Source organism: Musca autumnalis, unplaced genomic scaffold, assembly GCF_047663935.1.
Source record: "Musca autumnalis isolate F117 unplaced genomic scaffold, ASM4766393v1 scaffold_3, whole genome shotgun sequence".
Lineage (NCBI taxonomy): Eukaryota > Metazoa > Arthropoda > Insecta > Diptera > Muscidae > Musca > Musca autumnalis.
In genome coordinates this window covers 74,047,773-74,069,142 of record NW_027411866.1, presented here as the reverse complement: position 1 = coordinate 74,069,142, position 21,370 = coordinate 74,047,773, and the positions used below count along the sequence as shown (strand labels likewise).

The following is a 21,370-nucleotide window of genomic DNA, read 5'->3' as shown; positions in this document are numbered from 1 at the left end:
TAATGCTAAGATGCAGCCGATGCTACATCTAAGCGTCCAAATTATATTTCGAAAAATATATACAAATTAGAAGATATGGTCTTGCTGTACATGAAAATCATATGCGGACAAAACGATTTTGATAATAACGCGATTTACACATATTTTAAGAATGCATATAAGTTATAGCGGTTTATTTGAACTCTATTTCCGTTTAAGAAGTCTAATGATTTATTTCAACAACCCGATAACTTTCCTCAATGGGAAACCTTCTATGTGAATGTAGATAAAGCAAAATCCGCCCATTTTCTTGGGAGTTTCAAGAAAAATAAAAGAAGTACTCCTATAGAATTTTTCCAATATTTTCAACTCTAGAATGCATGTGAAAACTATTATTCCAAACCTAAATTTGTTTTTTTGTAACACAAATATGTGCTTATTTTGGCTATAATCTCCTAACTACTATCCCGATGATTATAAGTTTTGTCTCATTTGATTCCCCGTGAAGTCTTTCTTTAAAACTGTTACCTTTTAGTAATTTTTGACGGGTAAATGGACCTATATTTTCAAAAAATTCGGATTACATTTAAAATTTTGTAAATTTTTTGTAAATTCCGAATGCTGAGTAACATTTTCCAAATATTATGCAATCTACTTAATGACGTCACTTCGTGATAACTTTTTAGTGACAATTGTGCTCAAAAAAATAATTAGCGTTTTTATAATAATTTTTTCTTAAAAGCAGAAGTAAAACCGCGATAACATTTGTCCGCAACAACCAAAAATTTGCTCGCGAGCGGATTTGTACTGGGGAATTTTTTCTTAAACTACGTACCAAAAATCGTTAATGTAGCGCGAAAAGAAAAAAATCAATTTTTTGGAAATGGAATATGAAATAATTGGCAACATTTCCCATATACCCTTTCTAGCCTAAAGGCTGAGAGTATAAAAAGGTGCTTCGCAAGAAGTTTGTAAAAACAGATTCTTTGAAACTCTGCACAACTTTCCGATTCTGATGCCGAGTTCATTTCGAAATCGGAACAAAATTGTGTGAAGATTCCCACGAATTCGGAATATTTTGCCGGGAAAAATCGGAAGGAAAATTCGAAGTCGGAATAAAATTGTGTGAAGATTCCCACGAGTTCGGAAAGTTTTGTCGGAAAAATAGAAAATTCGTTTAGAACTTGTAAACGAAAATATGGGAATTCTGTGGGAATTTTTGATTTTTGCAGAATTTCGGACCAAGCTCTAAAGGAATATTCGAAAATCAACGGAAGATATAAAGATTTTCGGATACTCCTTTAGAACTGGAATACATTTCCTATGTCTGCCATTTAAGATTCCCTGCAATCACAAAACTTCTCCACTAAAATTATTTTGGTATAGCCCATATATAACGGTACCTCCCGATTTTCGTTATTTTTAGGTGTTAACATTTGAAGTTCTTAGTATTCGCAACACTTCTACGCCAAAAATTGTCAACACAGGTATATGTTTTGATATTGTATGGTTTGGTACCTCTCGATTTTCGGTATTTTAGTTAAAATTTTTAGTCGAACTAGCTTTAATTTGGCATTTGAGACTCCCGGCGGTCACAAAACTTCTTCACCAAAAAATGTCATAGGTCTCCCGATTTTCCACAAAAATTGTCTATATATGTACATATGTTCACATTTTGATATAGGCCCCATAAAAAGGTTCCGCTCGATTGAAGACATTTTTGACCTTTTGACGTTTTCTGATCTAATTTAGACATTTGGGGTAACCGTCTATTCCATTTTAGTTCAGAATATTTTATGGGGTATAAAAAGTTCCGCCCGGCCGAACTTAATAATTGTTTACATGTTGATAACTTGATGTACGTTTGGAAGATAATTTACGATGTCCAAAAAACAAACTGTAATTTGGAGTCGGCAGGAAATATGGACTTGTTCCGAAAAAAATTGTAAATTTTGTACCGAGACATGCCCTTTAACTCCACTTATGCGAAAAAATAAAATTTTATGTGGGACCTTTGGTCCCAATCCTCTTGCCGGGCATGTGTTGGGTATCTGGCATAAATTCGGGTTCAATACGAATTGAGGCTGCTGTATCGTCTGGATCTTAACTGAGCTAAAACCACTCGTGTTTACCTTGGCAGCTGGCGTTCTTCTGCTGCGATGGATGGGGCATGGCATTCACACTGCATCCAAGCCTGCCCGATAGGCTCGTTGGTCTAAAGGTTCTCTTTTATACCTTCGGACCTCTATCTCTCTGTATCATGAAGATCTCTCCAGACGTGCCTGGTTGGGAGAAATCTGTCCATTAAATCGTGACAGGGATGCTCACGGCGATAACACCCAAGGTACTGCAGCGGTACTGCATCGACAACATCCTGTTGTGCTGATGCACCGGTAAAACCTTTGTCTCCTCATGAAGATGCTCCACTGTTGTCATGAAGAGGTACCCTGTTGCACTCCTCATGGCGGTATTCTGGCAGGTTTGAATATTCTTACACTGCGTAGCGCTAACATTTGCATACCACGCTGGCGCCCCATAGCTTACCACAAACCGGCCTACTGTAACAGGTCAACATTGTAACAAGTCAACAATGTTTCTTTGCCAACACCCCAAGAGCTGCCGGCCAGCGACTTCAGGACCTTGTTTCTATTTCTGATCGTATCGCAAATAGCTGTGGCTTGCGCGGACGACTTAAACATGCTATCGAACGTTACACCCAATATTTTGGGTAGTTAGTGGTCGGAATCCGCCAATATGTTCAGTGGGAGCCTCATTTCTGCCGCACAAGTGGTGAACAGTGTGGCAGTGGATTTAGCGGCGGATATTTTCATATTCCTGAGACGAAAGAACTGCACTAGGCCAGCTATGTAGACATCGACGATAGGACCCTCCTTGGGAACTCTCGGTTTCACTCTACAGGTTTTGGACTTCTTGTTTCTGAATTGGGTCGCGCGGCCTGTTCTGGTTTAGTCCTCTACTGATATGTGTGGATATGGTGTCTAATGCTGTTGTAGTACAATGCATTTTCCGAAACCATGTTGATGTTGGGCAACTGGAAAACAGCTTCTCATCGTGGGGAGGAATAGTGCCTCTAAGATCTTTGCTAGTGGCGTGAAATCGGCCTGTACGATTCACCTCTGGTAGCACCCTTGTCAGGGACAACCCTGTGATCCAATATTTTAATATTTAAAGTAATTTAAATATTAATTAATTTATTTGCAGTTGCTTTGGATGTAATAAGCATGGATTTAATTTTGTTTGGAAGTAAACAGTGATCATATGGTGTTTACAGCTACCCAAGTCTGTGGTACTTAGTACATCGATTATGTGAACCAAGTTTTAAAATTAGTGGAGTGGGAAAAAATTGTATAAAAGTGTATATCGATATTATTTGATGTTTGAGTTGTGAAAAGTGAGGACTTCAAACGTATAAAGGTTCCAGCTGCAGAGGTTTGCAGACGAACATGTTATTTCTCTTTTCAGTGACGACCTTACTCAGGGGTTACCCCCTTTTTTTAACAAAGCGTTTTGCGGTGTTGGCTATAGGGCGAAAACGAATAAACCGATCATCATATATTTTTGTGGGCTTATTAAGTACGTAATAATCTTGCTTTAAAAAGAGAGACAGCGAAAGTCAAAATTCGATTTTTTTACAAAAAAAAAATGGGCCGTTTTTGACCATTAATTTAAAGGAAAATTCTCATATTTAAAGACAAGAGTTTGATGTATTCAATAAGCTCACAAAAACTATGAAGACTGAACACCAAATTTCAGTCATTTCGGGTGGATATTGAGGCCACAACATTCAAAATACCTAAAATGGGGAGATCCGGTTCTATGGGGTCTATATGAAGCCGAGGACCTATACCGACAGATTTCTGGTGGAAAGTTATAAGCCCCCAACGAATACTTAATACCAATTTTCAGCCATTTCGGTGTAATAATGAGGCTAAAACCTCCAAAATACCGAAAATCGGGAGGTACCGTCCTATGGGACTATATGAAGGCGTGGACCTATGCAGACAAATTGCAAGGTGAAAATTGTATACGAAGACTATATACCAAATTTCAGCAATTTCGGTGTAATAATGAAGCTAAAAGCTTCAAAATACAACTTTGCTTTATATAGCTTGCAAAGAACGGTACCTCCCGATTTTCGGTATTTTGAAGGTTCTGGCCTTAATATCCAACCCAAAATGACTGAATATAGCACTTAGTCTTCCTTGGAGGATAAAAACTTTCCACCTGAAATTTGTCAGTAAAGGTCCCCCTTTATATACCTCCCATAGAACGGTAGCTGCCGATGTTCGGTATTTTGAAGGTTGTGGCCTCAATATCCCACCGAAATGGCTGTAATGTTGTATTTAGTCTTCTTCGCCACCACAAAACATTTCCCTCTAAATTTGTCCGTACAGGTCCAGGTTTTAGCTTCATTATCACACCGAAATGGCTGACATTTGGTACTTAGTCTTCGCTGGGGGTATAAATTTCCGGATTTCGTAATTCTGGAGGATGTGACGTCAATATCCCACTGAAAGACTGAAATTTGTTATTTAGTCTTCCATGGGGTTATAAAATATTCCAGGAGAGAATTATCAGAATAGGTCCACGGGTTCCTACATCCCCCATAGAAGCGACCTCTTGATTTTCGGTATTTTGAAAGTTTTGCCGAAATATCGCAAATTTGGTATTTAGTCTTCTTTGAGATTAAAAACTTTCCGCCAGAACAACGGACGACGTTTTGATATAACTCCCATGGAACGGTACCTCCCAAATTTCGGTATTTTGAAGGTTAACCACATTGTTTTACTGAACTTGCTAAAATTTGGTATTTAGTCTTCTTCATAAACGAAAGGAAAATAATTTTTCAATTTGACTTCAATTTAAATCGTGGTGGAGGGTATAACAATTTCGACCTAGCCGAACCTAACGCCTTTCTTACTTATCTAATATAATTTTGTTGTATTTCTCTTTTCAGATGACGATTTGGAGGAGTTCCTTAAAGCTGTGATTACGGCAAATGATCGCGGCATCTCGCCGCTGCGTAATGCAACAAATGAAATGAATTGGAGTTTTGGGCAGGCGTTGTTCTTCTCCAGTACGGTTATAACAACAATTGGTGAGATATTTGACCTTATGGATTTTCTAAATGTGTACACTAATAAAATATTCTATTAACTTGGTATAGGTTATGGCCATGTAACACCTTTAAGTCAAACGGGTAAAATATTTTGCATGATTTATGCCGCCATTGGTATACCGTTGACACTGGTCCTGCTGAGTGCCATGGTTGAGAAACTGTTAATACCAGCAAATTGGTTATTGGGAAAATTAAATTCGAGATTGGGACATTTGTATCAACCGTTTAATATACGTGTCATACATTTGGCCATTGTGGGTAAGTGGGCTAAGAGCTTTGGCTAATAAGGATTTATTAATAACATTTTTATTTGTCTCTTCTCCTTCTCTTCTTATAACAGTGATACTTGTCGTAACGCTCTTCTTTGCCATACCAACTGCTGTTTTTAGTTATTTGGAACCAACATGGGGTATATTGGATGCTTTCTATTACTGTTTCATATCATTGACAACAATTGGTTTGGGTGATTATATACCCGGTGATGGTGTCTCCATTGATAATCGTTCATTGTATAAAATGTTAATAACCGCCTATTTAGTATTGGGTAAGTATTGGTAATGGAAAAACAGTCTTGTCTACATTGATAAGAATGCGAAAAAGAACAAGGGATATTATGTGTATAGATTTGTAAATCTGTCAAGTAAGCCATGGTGACCTAGATACAGTACAATCTAAGATGAAGATTTTATTGAAAAGGAATATTTGAATACAATAAGAAGATACGTGTAAATGTAAGATGAGACCAAACCTTAAGTACAAGAAAGGAAAATTTTTTTCATAGAGGCATTAATTAGCAAGGTGTACACCAAGACCACATTTGACAATAACTTCAGCAGATAAGTGATTTGTAAAGTTGGATAGTACCGGAAGTACCTAGTTCCTCCATTATCGGAGAATTATTCAATATAAATTAATTTAATCGTTGTTTTCAAATTTAATTACCTTCTAAATTATAGACCACATATACCCTTTGCCTGAAATTGTGTACATACTGCAGTTATTATGTTCCGACAGCTAATATCCAACAGTTTCATAATAAAACACACGTTTGTGACAAATATTTATGCATCATTATTTGCCAATATTTTAAATGAGGCCAAATAAAACAACCGTTAACAAATATTGATGGTTGTTGAATAAATTCGATTTCCATTCAACATAAGTAGGCAAAACACACATTTCAATCAGACAATAAGTCATAGACCCTAATTGAAATTTAATACAAAATATTTTAAATTCTACTCAGGTTATTGAAACAGAGTTTAAAAATAATAAAACATAAACAAGTAAGAACGACGTTAAGTTCGGCCAGGCCGAACTTGTTATACCCTCCACCACGAGTTGTATTGAAGTAAAATGTAACAATTAGTTTCCTTTCGTTCGGTAAAACTAATAACCTTCAAAATACCGTAATTCGGGAGATACCGTTCCATGGGGGATATAGTAAAACGTATATACCTACACCTAAAACCTTCAAAATACCGAAAATCAAGAGGCACGCTTCTATGGCGGATATAGGAACCCGCGGACCAATACTAATAATTCTCTTCTGGAATATTTTAAAATCACATGGAAGACTAAATAACAAATTTTGGTTTTTCGGTGGGATATTGCGGAAATCGGGAGGTACCGTTCTATAGGGGCTATATCAGAACGTGGACCTATACCGACGAATTTCAGTCAGAAAGGCTTTTACCTCTAACAACGACTTAATACCAAATTTCAGCCAATTCGGTGGGTTGCTGCGGCCACAACCTTCAAAATACCGAAAATCGGGAGGTATCGTTCTATGTGTGCTATATGAAACAAAATTCAAGGAGAAAGTAAGTACTAAATTTCAGCCATTTCGGTATGATAATGAGGCTGAAACCTTCAAAATACCGTAAATAGGAAGGTACCGTTCTATGGGGGTTATACTAAGGCGTAGACCTATACCTACAAATTTCATATGGAAGTTTAATACCACAAATGAAGACCAAGTACCAAATTTCTGTCATTTCGTTGGAATATTGAGGACACAACCTTCAAAACTCCGGAAATAAGGAAGTACCGTTCTATGGGGGCTATACTAAGGAGTGAACCTTTACCGACAAGTTTCTGAGGGAAATTTGTACACCCCAACGAAGACTAAATACGAAATCTCAGCCATTTCTGAGGAATATTAAGGTAACAACCTTAAAAACACCGAAAACCGGGAGGTACGTTCAATGGGGGCTATATGAGGGCGGGGACCCATATTGACAAATTTCGTATGGAACGTTTAATACTCCAAATGAAGACCAAGTGGATTATTGTGGCTACAACCTTCGGAATACGGAAAATCGGGAGGTACCGTTCTATGTTGGCTATATGAAGGCGTGAACATATACCGACAAATTTCTGTAACCCAACGAAGACTAAGTACCAAATTTCAGCCATTTCGGTGTGAAACTCAGGCTAAAACGTTCAAAATACCGAAAATCGGGTGGTACCATTCTATGGGGGCTATATCAAAACGTGGACCGATATAGTCCATTTGCAATACCAAACATCCTAGGATTAATAGAAACTTTTGTACCAAATTACAAAGCTCTTTCTTAAAAACCATTTTGGCTATATACATATTTCTTCAAAAAAATTAAAAATTTGTTTTAAGAAGAAAAGTATTAAAGGCATTAGAAATAGTTTTTGCATCGCTTGGAAAACCTCCATTATAATTTCAAAACTTGTCTATCATCATTACGAAATTTTGTGGCATGGAAGGTAAATGTACATATTTCTTTACATAATGGTGAAGGACCAACCCACTTATATGTAAACAGTAGTTCCGTTATCTAAAAGATACCTTGATATAATTTGCATCAATTGAGAGGTTAAGAGTTCGTTTTCAAGTTCCGTTTTCGTAATTTGTCCAAGTATGCCCTCAGAGTTTAAAATATAGACAAAATATTAAATTTGGATATTTTCCCACAAACGTTGTGGTCAATTTCACACGCTAAATACTATTCGATCGTTATCAAAAACAAGTGAGAAAGGCTATAGTCGGGACGGGGTTTTCACTGGTAAACATTTATTTTAGGGAATATAATTGGATGCATGACCAACTATTGTGGTATCTCCCTTGTTTGTAATGTAAAGGTAATATTTTCTTCTTCCATTGACAGGCTTTGCCGTTAGAATGTCCCTACGATTGACAAAGAATAAAACTTTGAATTTGTCTCCGCATGAGTTTTTCCCCATTCCGACCCCTAAATATTATCCGACTATCACCAAAATCAATAGTCTTCTTCCTCTGTGGGGCCCCCATCAACACCCCCTATCAAAATCCGATCAAAATTCCACCTGTAGCGTGATTACAAAAAATGGAAAAATTGGATATATTACCGACTTTTGCTATATCTCGGTTGTTTGCCCACTTACGCCAACATACTTTACATCAATATAAAGGAGATCTTTTCTTTTCCTATTGACGGGCTTTCCTTTTGGAATACTCCTACCAGAATCGGAGATATTCGCATAAGAAAAAACATTGACTTTTCGCCACATAAGCTTTTTGCTTATTCCGACTCCTGAATGTTATCCGACCATCACCAAACCTAATAGGCTTCTTTCTCTGCGGGACCCGCATCAACTCCCAAAAAATTCGTGACAATCCGATCAATATTGCGACCTGTAGGGTGGTTACAAAAAAACGGAAAATGGGATGCATTACCGACTACTGAGATATCTCTGTTGTTTGACCACCTACGACAACCTACTTTACATCGTTGTAAAGGTGATATTTTCTACTTTCCTTGACAGGTTTTGCTTTTGATATACCTCTTAAAGAAACAGAGATATTGGCTTTGAAATAAAGCGTTGCCTTTTCTCCAAATAAGTTTTCGCCCACTCCAACCCCTGAATATTAGCCGACCATCATCAAAATCAATAGGCTTCTTCCTATGTATGTGGGACCCCCATTAACCCCCAAATTTTCGTGACGATCCGATCAAAATTGCGACCTGTAGCGCGATTTCGAAACAAAATTTAAAATGGATGTATTACCGATAATTGCTCTATCTTCGTTATTTGGCCACCTACGCTAACCTACTTTGCATCATTGTAAAGGTGAGATATTCTACTTTCATAGTCAGGCTTTGATTTTGGAAGCTTTCCAACCAAAACTGTGATATTCGTCATTATAATTAAAATCGCAAAAATGATAAGTTGGATTTTATTAGCGACTATTGCGTTATCTTCTTTGTTTGACCACCTACGACAACCTACTATACATCGTTGTAAAGGTGATATTTTCTTTTGATATACCCTTTATAGATGCGCAGATATTCGCTTTGAAATAAACGTTGGCTTTTTCTCCAAATAAGTTTTTTGCCCTTTCCGACCCTGAATATTATCCGACCATCACCAAAATAAATAGGCCTCTTCCCCTCCGGGACCCTCATCAACACCCAAAATTTGGTGACGATGCGATCAAACTTGCGACCTGTAGCGTGATTACAAGGGTTAGATGGACAGACGGACGGACCGACACACACCAGATCGACTCAGCTCGTCGAGACGTTCATTTTGGTATATATAAGTATGGGTCTACGACCATTATTTCGATGCGTTACAAACTTTTTGGCCAAAACGGAACTTATAATACCCTCCTCACATAGTGGTGTAGGGTATAATTATTGACATTATCCTTGACCAAAATTCTTATATAATTGTTCCACAAACATCCCATACCGGACAAGGAAGACTTCTCTCATATCAATGAGTGCACCCCGATTCATATTAGCACAATGACCTACTGTTTATCGCCGAGTCCGAACGGCGTGTCTTAAAACACCACTTTGTACAGAAGTTTTTCGTGGCTGAAATACTCAGGAAATGTCGCCAACATTACTGAGGGGTATTCTGCCACCGTTGAAAATTTTGATGTTGACTAGCCGGGGAATCGATTCCACGACCTTCAGCGTGCAAGGCCGGTATGCATACCATTGCACCACGGTGGCACCCAACCAAAATTCTTATCTCGTGTAAAATGTCTCAGCATGGAACTATAAATGCGACCTCTAGCGTGATTATGGTTACACTAAACACTATTAAAAGTGAGGGATCCCCGTATATAGTGGGCTGTAACTCTGTTATCTGATCACGTACATCAACATAATTGGCATCAATGGAAAGGTCAAGAGTTCCTCTTCTAAATATAACTTAGGCGGTATAAACATATTTTTCAGGATTGAAGATAAAAATTGTACCAATTTTCACACAAAAGGTTTGGTCCATTTAACCCGCAAACTATTATCTGTTCATCATGTTAAATTGGAGTTTCTTCTTTGTCGTAAACCCAAACTCTACTTAAAATTTCTCGCCGATCAGCTTATAATTGCGACCTACAGAGCCGCTACAAAATCGTTGAAAATATTGTTTTTGTTCAATTTCACCCATTCAATATTTTGCTATCAAATAGGGTCTATTCGGGTCTGAATCCGACATCCATACAAAATTTTATGACGATTGGTCCATAATTGCGGCCTGGAGTTTGATTACAATTTCTAATGGACGTACGTACACAGATCTCAAAATCTTGTCGAGATATGAATTTCGGTATACCATATGGGGGGTTCATGTCTCCTGTACACCTTTTTATTGCAGAAATACGTTTCGTCTCTCACCATTTCTCACGGAGAACTTCTCACGCAGCACGGCACTCGTGATTCCCAGAGAAGCCACTCCATAGCCGATATATTGATGAGCTGTGTAACTAACGGCATTATTTGGTACCCAGCAAAAGTACTCATTACAATACCCCCTACTAACCCATTATTTCATGTCGCGCAAAATTTGTAGTCACGACTACTTATTTAACTACTTCCAAAATAGTCACGCGACATGCCCTTTTTAAAATAATGGATTAGTAGGGGGTTTTGTAATGAGTAGTAGTCACGACTACTTATTTAACTACTTCTATAAGTAGCCACAAAATAACTACATATTTCGCGCGGCATGTCCTTGCTAAAATAAGGGGCTAGTAGGGGGTTTTGTAATGAGTATTTTTGCTGGGTAGTTGTGGCGGTTTGAATCTTCGGATTTCGTTTTTCACTTGCAAAAAATCTTCGATCATTCAGCACAACTCCAACGAGAAAATTAGTAATAGTATTTCCCACAGTTGGGCGCCATTTCATTTTTATTAATAAACAAGTGAGCCAAGGCTATGGTCGGGTCGGGGCCGACTATGTGATACCCTACACCACTACCCCTCTTCATAAGCTTTTGACTAATAAAATTCAAAATATTAAAATTGGGATAGCTTAGCGCCTTTGCTCTGAATGTCTTCATTATCACAGGTCAATTTTTTTGAAACGCATTTAAGTGAATCGACAGTACAACTCAAATAAAAAATGGAAAAGTGGAATGTTTGCCAATCATCAATAGGCTTCTTTCTCTGTTAGACCCCCATCAACCCCCAAAATTTCGTAAGGATCCGATCGAAATTTCGTAGTGTGATTGCACAAAAATGGAAAAAGGGATGCATTACCGACTATTGCGATATCTCTGTTGTTTGACCACCTATGACAACCTACTTCACATCGTTGTAAAGGTGATATTTTCTACTTTCCTTGCTAGGTTTTGCTTTCGATATACCTCCTACAGAAGGGAGATATTAACTTTGAAATAAAACGTTTGACTTTTTTCCAAATATTTTTTTCACATTCCGACCCCTGAATAATATCCAACCATTATCAAAAATCAAAAGGCTTTTTCCTCTGTGGGACTACCAATAAAACCCAAAATTTCGTGACGATCCAATTAAAATTGCGACCTGTAGCGTGATTTCCAAAAAAGTGGAAAAATGGGATGTATTACCGACTATTGCGATATCTCCGTTATTTGGATACATACGCCAACCGGCTTTACATCATTGTAATGATGGGATTTTTTACTTTCATTGTCAGACTTTGCTTTTGGAAGGTCCCGAACCAAAGCTGTGATACTCGTCATTATTATTAAAATCGCAAAAATGAAAAGTTGTGTTCTATTAGCGGCTTTTGCGATATCTTCGTTATTTGACCACCTATGACAACCTACGTAACATCGTTGCAAAGATGATATTTTCTACTTTCATTAGCAGGTTTTGCTTTTGATATACCCCTTTTAGAAGCGGAGATATTCGCTTTGAAATAAAAGGTTGACTTTTTCTCCAAATAAGTTTTTTGCCCATTCCGACCCCTGAATATTATCCGACCATCACCAAAATCAATAGGCTTCTTTCTCTGTAGTATCCCCATTAGCCCCCAAAATGTCGTGACGATCCGATCAAAATTGCGACCTGTAACGTGATTACAAAAAAATGAAAAAATGGGATGTATTGCCGACTATTGTGATATCTCCGTTATGTGGCCACCTACGCCAACCTACTTTGCATCACTGTAAAGATGGGATTTTCTACTTTCATAGTCAGACTTTGTTTTTGGGAGATCCCCAACCGAAGCTGTGATATTCGTCATTATTATTAAAATCGCAAAAATAAAAAGTTGGGTTCTATTAGCGGCTATTGCGATATATTCGTTGTTTGATCACCTACGAGAACCTACTTAACATCATTAGAAAAGCGATATTTTCTACTTTCATGGCCAGATTCTTCTTTTGGTATACCCCATATTGAAGCTGAGATATTCGCTTAGGACAAAAACGTTGTCTTTTTCTTCAAATAAGTGTTTTGCCCATAACGACCCCTAAATATTATCCGACCATCACCAAAATCAATAGGCTTCTTCATCTGTGTGACCCCCACTAACCCTCAAAATTTCGTCACGATCCGATTAAAATTGCGACCTGTAGCGTGATTTCCAAAAAAGTGGAAAAATGGGATGTATTACCGACTATTGCGATATCTCCGTTATTTGGTCACCTGCGCCGACCTAGTTTACATCATTGTAAAGATGGGATCTTCTACTTTCATAGCCAGGCTTTGCTTTTGGAAAGTCCCCAACCAAAGCTGTGATATTCGTCATTATAATTAAAATCGCAAAAATAAAAATTTGGGTTTTATTTGCGACTATTGTGATATCTTCGTTGTTTGATCACCTGCGAGAACCTACTTTACATCATTATCAGGTTTTGCTTTAGGTATACGCCGTATAGAAGCTGAGATATTCGCTTTGGAAAAAAACGTTGTCTTTTTATCCACATAAGTTTTTTGCCCATTCCGACCCCTAAATATTATCCGACGATCACCAAAATCAATAGGCTTCTTCCCCTCCGGGACCCCCATCAACACCCAAAATTTCGTGACGATCCGATCAAAATTGCGACCTGTAGCGTGATTACAAGGTTTAGATGGACAGACGGACGGACGGACGGACTGACGGACACACATAGCCAGATCGACTCAGCTCGTCGAGACATTCATTTTGGTATATATAAGTATGGGTCTACGACCATTATTTCGATGCGTTACAAACTTTTTGGCCAAAATCAACTTATAATACCCTCCCCACATAGTGGGGTAGGGTATAAAAAAAAAACAAATTTGCCTCGAAAAAATTTCATTTTTTTACAATGCTCCCTATTAACTTACTTAAAAAATATTCTTATTAAAAAATATGTGCAATTTTTAAATTATTGGTTATTAAAATATAAAATCAAAAAAAAAATATTCCTCGTTGGACGCCATTTGAGAATTTATCATTACCACAGATTTTAAATTCTCCTTATTAAAAACTTTAAAAAAATATTCTCCCCACATTGGGCGCCATTTCAGCGGAAATCATATTCACATGAAAACAAAGTTCTTCAATATATTCTTAATATTTTAATACCTCTCCAACTCTTAATATTGTTGCTGTTGTTGTAACAGTTGTCATGTCGATAACTAGACTCTTCTTTATGGCATCAGTTTTTTCCCTTTTGGTGGCTGGCGGTTTCACTTTAATAAAGAAACCACTCAACAAAATGAGTGCGTTTTAACAGCAAATGAGAAAAACGAAAAACGAGAACCTCTAATATTGCGATGAACATGGTCGTTGCCGTTGACTCTTCGGGTCATGATGTGATCAAAACTGATCACATGTTTTTAGTACATTTTGGAGCAAAGTTGCTATTTTTTACAAAAGAAACATAAACCATAAACAAGAAAGCGAAGGTGATTGGAAGAATTCACCATGCCTCCTGATATTATTATGCCGGCAGTGCTAGAGTCGACTTCTTCGCATCAGTTTGCACTTGTGAGGGTTGATTTGTCATTGTTCATAAACTGTTTCACTTCCGTTATCCTGGTAAAGGGTTCTCGAGGTGAGACATCAATGTAGCTCAGGGAAATCACTTTGTAACCTTAGTAGTAGTCCTACAAAACAGTTCGAAAATTGTATTTCCTCCTAGTTGATGATTAGTGGTTCTACATCTAAATTGGACGGTCTAAAATAAAAAAATGTCATTAAAATTAAAACAAGTGAGCAAAGGCTATAGTCGGGATGGGGCCGACCATGTGATACCCTACACCACTACCCCTGTGCATAAGCTTTTCACTGCTAAACATTTCTTTTAGGGAATATAATCCGACTACCACCAAAAATAATATGCCTCTTTCTCTCTGGGACACCCATAAGCAACCAAAATTTCGTGACCATCCGATCAAAATTACGACCTGTAGCTTGATTGCAAAAAATGGAAGAATTCGATGCATTACCGACTATTGTGGTATCTCCCTTGTTAGACCACCTTCGCCAACCTGCTTTACACCAATGTAAAGGTAATATTTTCTTCTTCCATTTACAGGCTTTGCCGTTGGAATCCCAGTACTAGAAGCCGATATATTCACAAAGAATAAAACTTTGAATTTGTCTCCAAATGAGTTTTTCCCCATTCCGACCCCTAAATATTATCCGGCTTCTTCCTCTGTGGGACCCGCATCCACTCCCGAAAAATTCGTGACGATCCGATCAAAATTGCGACCTGTAGCGTGATTACAAGCAAATCAGAAAATGGGATGCATTACCGACTATTGCGATATCTCTGTTGTTTGAGCAGCTACGACAACCTATTTTCTACTTTCCTTGCCAGGTTTTGCTTTTGATATACCTCTTAAAAAAGCAGAGATATTGGCTTTGAAATAAAACGTAGACCTTTTCCCTAAATAAGTTTTAGCCCATTCCGACCCCTGAATATTATCCGACCATCATTAAAATCAGTAGGCTTCTTCCTCTGTGGGACTCCCATTAACCCCCAAAAATTTCGTGACGATCCGATCAAAATTGCGACCGGTAGCGTGATTACAAAAAAAAAGGGAAAATGGGATGCATTATCGACTATTGCCATATCTTTGCTATTTGACCACCTACAACAACATACTTTACATCGTTGTAAAGGTGATATTTTCTACTTTCCTTGCCTAGTCTTGCTTTTGATATACCTCTTAAAGAAGCAGAGATATTGGCTTTGAAATAAAATGTTGACTTTTCTCCAAATAAGTGTTCGCCCATTCCGACCCCAAAATATTATCCGACCATCACCAAAATCAATAGGCTTATTTAACTGTGTGACCGCCATTAACCCTCAAATTTTCGTGACGATCCGATCAAAATTGCGACCTGTAGCGTGATTTCCAAAAAAAATAGAAAAATGGGATGTATTACCGACTATTGGTTACCTACGCCGACCTAGTTTGCATCATTGTAAAAACGGGATCTTCTACTTTCATAGTCAGGCTTTGCTTTTGGAAAGTTTACAACTAAAGCTGTGATTTTCGTCAATATAATTAAAATCGCAAAAATGAAAATTGCGGTTTTATTTGCTACTATTGTGATATCTTCGTTGTTTGATCACCTACGAGCACCTACTTTACATCATTGGAAAGATGATATTTTCTACTTTAATTGTCAGGTTTTGCTTTTTGGTATACCCCATACAGAAGCTGAGATATTCGCTTTGGAAAAAAACGTTGTTTTTTTATCCACCTAAGTTTTTTGCCCTTTCCGACCCCTAAATATTATCCGATCATCACCAAAATCAATAGGCTTCTCCCCTCCGACACCCCCATCAACATGCAAAATTTCGTGACGATCCGATCAAAATTGCGACCTGTAGCGTGATTACAAGGTTTAGATGGACAGACGGACTGACGGACGGACACACATAGCCAGATCGACTCAGCTCGTCGAGACATTCATTTTGGTATATATAAGTATGGGTCTACGACCATTATTTCGATGCGTTACAAACTTTTTGGCCAAAACCAACTTATAATACCCTCCCCACATAGTGGTGTAGGGTATAATGATACTTAAATTCTGGACATGCTTTTAAAAATCAAATGTAGAGTATTAGAGTAGTAAATAGTATCCGAATACGTTTGGCGTTCTCGGATTAAGATTGCCATATAAATATGATGCTAGAATTCACGTTATTTTAGAATGGCATTTGATCTTGGCCGATCCACTAGCCCTGAGGTTTTATCCAAGTCCATACCAGCTTACTAACTAGAAATCACTCATCTGCCCTTCATTGTCCGCGGATGAGTAATTCCAAGGATTCTGGTAATTTTGTAATTTTGTTTCGCAAAATGATAGACTAGTCATTACGATACTTGATAAAAATATTAACATTAATTTTTGTTATTCATTAAAGTTTTATTGTAATAATGATTATTATATTTATTGTTGTTTTGTTTTTCTTACAGGTCTTATTGCTATGATGTTGGTCTTAACTATCTTTTACGATATTCCTCAATTGAATTTGGGTCAACTCTTCACCGAAAGTACACTTGGCGAAACGGAAAAACTACGTTTATCGGGTAACAACACCACGTGTTATTCGGGTCCCTCTGGTCTATATATGCCACAACGTAACGAAGATACAAGACGTGCTGTTGTACGCATACGTCCACATGGTGGTGATGATTCACCCAGTCCAGATGAGGTGCCATCTTCGTCATCACAAAGCAGAGATTTACGTTTGCCATAAGTGGCAGCGGAAGCGGTGCATGATAATCCAGTCAGTGGGCAGTGTGTCAGAAGCACAAAGAAGATAACTCACATGTTTAAGTATTCGGAATATATACTGGTCTCATTATACTCTCACTCTCTCTATAAATATATCATTTGAATAAGGGTATAACATACACTACACTACATTTTAAAACCCAAACAAAATAACAACTTTGCAAGAAGATCAAGTTAAGGACCTACCACACATTGTTGATGCCATTTTTTGTCGCCCACAAAATGTAAGATATGGCAACACTCTACAATTCTTGTATATTATCTTTATTATCACAACCAAATGTTGCCATTGATGATGGGGGAGTGAATCCCCCCCCAAACATTAAGAAAGAAATCATATCCTCGGAAATTACACATATAATTACTTACATGTTACCGGCATCAATTCAAAACTACTTACTAAGCCGCTTTCAAAGAAGCAAAACCTGACAAAATTACTACTACTACTGACTACAACATACTACCACTACTAGTAAATAGAAGATTACTTCAATGCATACCTAGCATACCTATCTACCTGCATTCAAGTAACATTAACTGTAGAACTTACTAAACTTAGCTGTTATTATCAGAAGAAGAAAAACAAACAGGGAAAGTTTTTTCCCATCCATCCTATTGTCATTAGCCATTATTTGGTAAAGAAAATCTCCGTTCATTAGATCAAAAACAAAAAATAAAATGTAAAGAGGGCATTTGAAAGCTTGAGCGCACTGAGGAAGGAAGAGGAAGACCAAGGGGCTAATATGAGTTACCGCATTTCATATTATCCAACAGATTTTTTTGTGAAGTCGACACTATCAATGTCGGTACATTCATTATTAAAGAATTGGCGTAGTGCCGTGGATAGTGTGCCAGACTACGAACCGAAGGGTCCCAGGTTTGAATCCCGGTGGATGAGGAAATTTCTTTCAAAGTGGTTTTTCGAATATTAAAATATTTCGAATATTTTAAATCCCCCACCAGATGAAATAAATCCAAAGCCCCTGATATCCTAAAACCAAACACCGCATCAACATCAGGAAATAGATCCCCCAGAGCAGTAAAGTGTCGGCCTGTCAAGGTAGAGGTGCTTAATGTGTACATACCGCCGATAAATAGCTGTGCCCCGCTTTATATGCCCGATATTAGTTTGCTTTTAAAGGGCAAACTCACGTGCTTTGGCATTCCGTCCCAGAGCGGTACAGCGCTGGCCGAGCTAGTTGTTAGCTCCACTTTTTGCACGGTGAATGAAGACGCTCGTACAAGGATAAGAGGAGATTACCACAGCTAGCAGTCCGACAGCAGAGGTTTCTTTCGTGCCGGATTGCCCCGAAACCATTGTGTTTCGCTAGTGGCTGCGAACACAGCATCTAACCTTTGCTTCTACGTAAGTTTCCTTGCTACAACAACAATAGCTGGCCAGATATCATCATTGTGCCGTGCACTGGCAATCCGTCATTTGCCTTAGCTTAGACCAATTTCCGACCATCGTCTCCGTAAACAGACCACCCGACTTCTGACCGACGTAATTTTCTAACCCATGGAAATACTGATTGAAAATTTACTAATCACCGAGCTCATTACCCCTGATCGTCGGGTAGCTGAGATAATTTTCGGTGACATCATCACAGCTGCAACTGTTCGCTACATATCTAATGGTCGAATACCCGAAATCAGATCAAATTTCTCAGCAGCTGCATGAGATTAACAACTGAGCGTGATGAGCTTCGTCGTACGAACCCTGAAGACCCAAGAATTAGGGAACTTACTTACTACCAAGTAGCGAGCGATTGCCACAGCTCGCTAGATATAACCAGGTCTGGTATCCTGGCAACCCTTCATTTCATTTTGCTCAGACCATCTTCCTATCATCGTCTCCGTAAATAGACCACCCGACTTCATAACCTCTAAATTCCGCACTTCTCTAAACCATGGGAAAGATGATTGGCAAGGGTTCAGAGAATTTACCAATCACCGCTTCAGAGAACTGTCCATTCCATTCCAGTTTATAGAGAACCCAAAGAGTGTAGTTACCACCACAGTTGAGTAAGTACCACCACAATTTACGATGAGCGATGTTGAAGGTGTCATCCGAAACGTGAAATCATTCTAACCATATGGCCCACAAGGAATCTCAATGATCATGCCACTGGGTGAACCTGGATTTGAGAATTGTGATAAGTGTCCTCAATCTGTCGTGTTAGCGGCTGGTGCCCACGATAACCGATCGGGTCCAAAGTTTGGTATATTTTGTCCAAACTTAGTTTAAGTGCGAAGATGGGCCATATTGTTCCACTCCTTCGGGTAACTCCCCCACAAAAGTTCAAAACTTTTCGCTAAAATTGTGCTCACGATAACTCACGAAGGCAGTGACCGAATTTGTCCATACTTGGCGCATCGTAAAATTCCTACCAGGCATAGATGAGATCCTTCGAGTAACTTCCATACAAAATTTGGGCTCGCTCTCAAATAGCTTTGTTTTTTTTTTTTTTTTTTTTTTGCAATAATTTGTATTGGCTTTCGCCATTACTAAGGTACAAGTTTTTATTCAGGAGCAAGTCCATATTTCCTGAGTAAATTGCCCAAAGGGCTGTGAAAGCCCTACGGTACCAAGTGTAGTGGCTCGATCGCACGATAACTCTCGAAAGGATCAGCCGATTGATTCTTTTTGCACCAACTTGTATTTACTGCCGCCGTTACGAAGGAACAATCATTTTCATATTTCCTGAGAAAATGGCCCGATGATTTTGAAAGTCCTACGACACCATGTGTAGTAACTGGAGGCGCACGATAACTCTGGAACGAAACAGCCGATTCTATCGACTATTTCCGGTATTTCCCTTCCAATGGACAACAAATTTCACTAAATTGGTATGCTCGATTATCTTGAACGGATCTTCGGATTTTTCTAAACTTAATTTAAATTCTAAAGTTGTCCATATCGGTTTTCTCTATTTAGGGTACTTCCTCCACAAAAGTTCAACATTTATGTTAAGTGCAGCTTAGGGTCTGTTCGGAGATCCTTTGGAAATTTATACAGATGCTACTCATTGTGGTTCTGTTTACAGCGTTATTATATTCTTCGAGGGCAATTTCATGTCTCCTGACATAGTCGTCCAAAAGATCTAAGTTATACGGTGACCAACTAAAATGACTGGTAGACGCGATATTTATCGAAAAGATTTGACTCCCAAAATAAGACCCAAATCGATCCATTCCTTCAAGTACTTCCTTCGCAACACTTTTCATCTTTACTCCAAAACCATATTTTTTGTCGGCAGAAAAGGGCCGTAGCATCCTGAATATATAGTTTTGAGGGAAAAGTATTTTGTTTGTGTAACAGGAATTCAATCTGTCCATAGATGCAAGTTTCAACTCACATAGGCTGAGGGTATATCTCTGTCGACAAAGCTGACTAATACTTTATTACTTGTTCCCTGACCCCAAAAGTCTCATTTTCTACATGCTGTGCTCAAGTTTTCATTAGGTTTAGTATAGTCTGTAATGATCTAGAATTTTAGTGAAGCTTTGTGTTTCTTAGGAACTGTGTCCAGAAAGCTTAAAGCTAAACTACGGGTTTACTTTATGGTGCATTCAATGTAATGATTTTTTGGTTTTCCTTATACAAAAATAAGAAGTAATTATTTAAAAATGTAACAAATTGTTGCACCTTATTTAACATAAATATCAAAGCAAAAATACCCCTTACGAAAACCTTGCTAACCCGTTATTTTAACAAGGACGTGTCGCGGGTAATCGATGGATATTTTTTGGCCACTGAAATAGGTAGTTAAATAAATTGTCACTAAAAGTCGTTACTACTCACTTTAACTACTACTACTTTTATTTTGGTGGCCAAAACTTAACCAGATACAACGCGCGACATGTTCTTGTTGAAATAATAGGTTACTAAGGGGTTGTGTAAGTGTTATTTTTGCTGGGATATATTTAAATCAACCTATAAAAGCTACCTGACCATCAAATAGGATAAATTGTTTCGCTTTACATGCGAGTTTGTTAGAATAACTTCTTATTTAGATGGTCAGGCATCTTTAACAGTTGAATAAATAAAAAAATATTGATGTGATTGAACACCGTATTACTACGAATATTGTTTGATATATAAAATATTATTATACATACCTACATATTATACATTATTTGTTAATAAATCATAAGCTATTTAAACGTCCACACATAAAACTTTTTTATTGTTAATTTTATGAAATTTGTTTATTATACAAATATTTGCATATACTACCTTATACAATTCTCATCGAATAAAACTATTTTATATACCTAA

The 21,370-nt window shown here is 37.8% G+C and overlaps 1 protein-coding gene across 2 annotated transcripts in view; it reads left to right on the top strand.

The window, feature by feature from the left end:
- LOC141400173 (potassium channel subfamily K member 1-like) overlaps positions 1-21,370 on the top strand; it is a 102,289-nt gene extending 80,919 nt beyond the window's left edge. For both annotated transcript variants that reach the window (XM_073979626.1, XM_073979625.1), the window contains 4 exons: positions 4,958-5,098; positions 5,168-5,377; positions 5,460-5,663; positions 16,767-21,370. In XM_073979626.1, the coding sequence (XP_073835727.1) occupies positions 4,958-5,098; positions 5,168-5,377; positions 5,460-5,663; positions 16,767-17,050 (839 nt within the window). In that variant the 3' untranslated portion in view covers positions 17,051-21,370. The remainder of the gene's footprint in view (positions 1-4,957; positions 5,099-5,167; positions 5,378-5,459; positions 5,664-16,766) is intronic.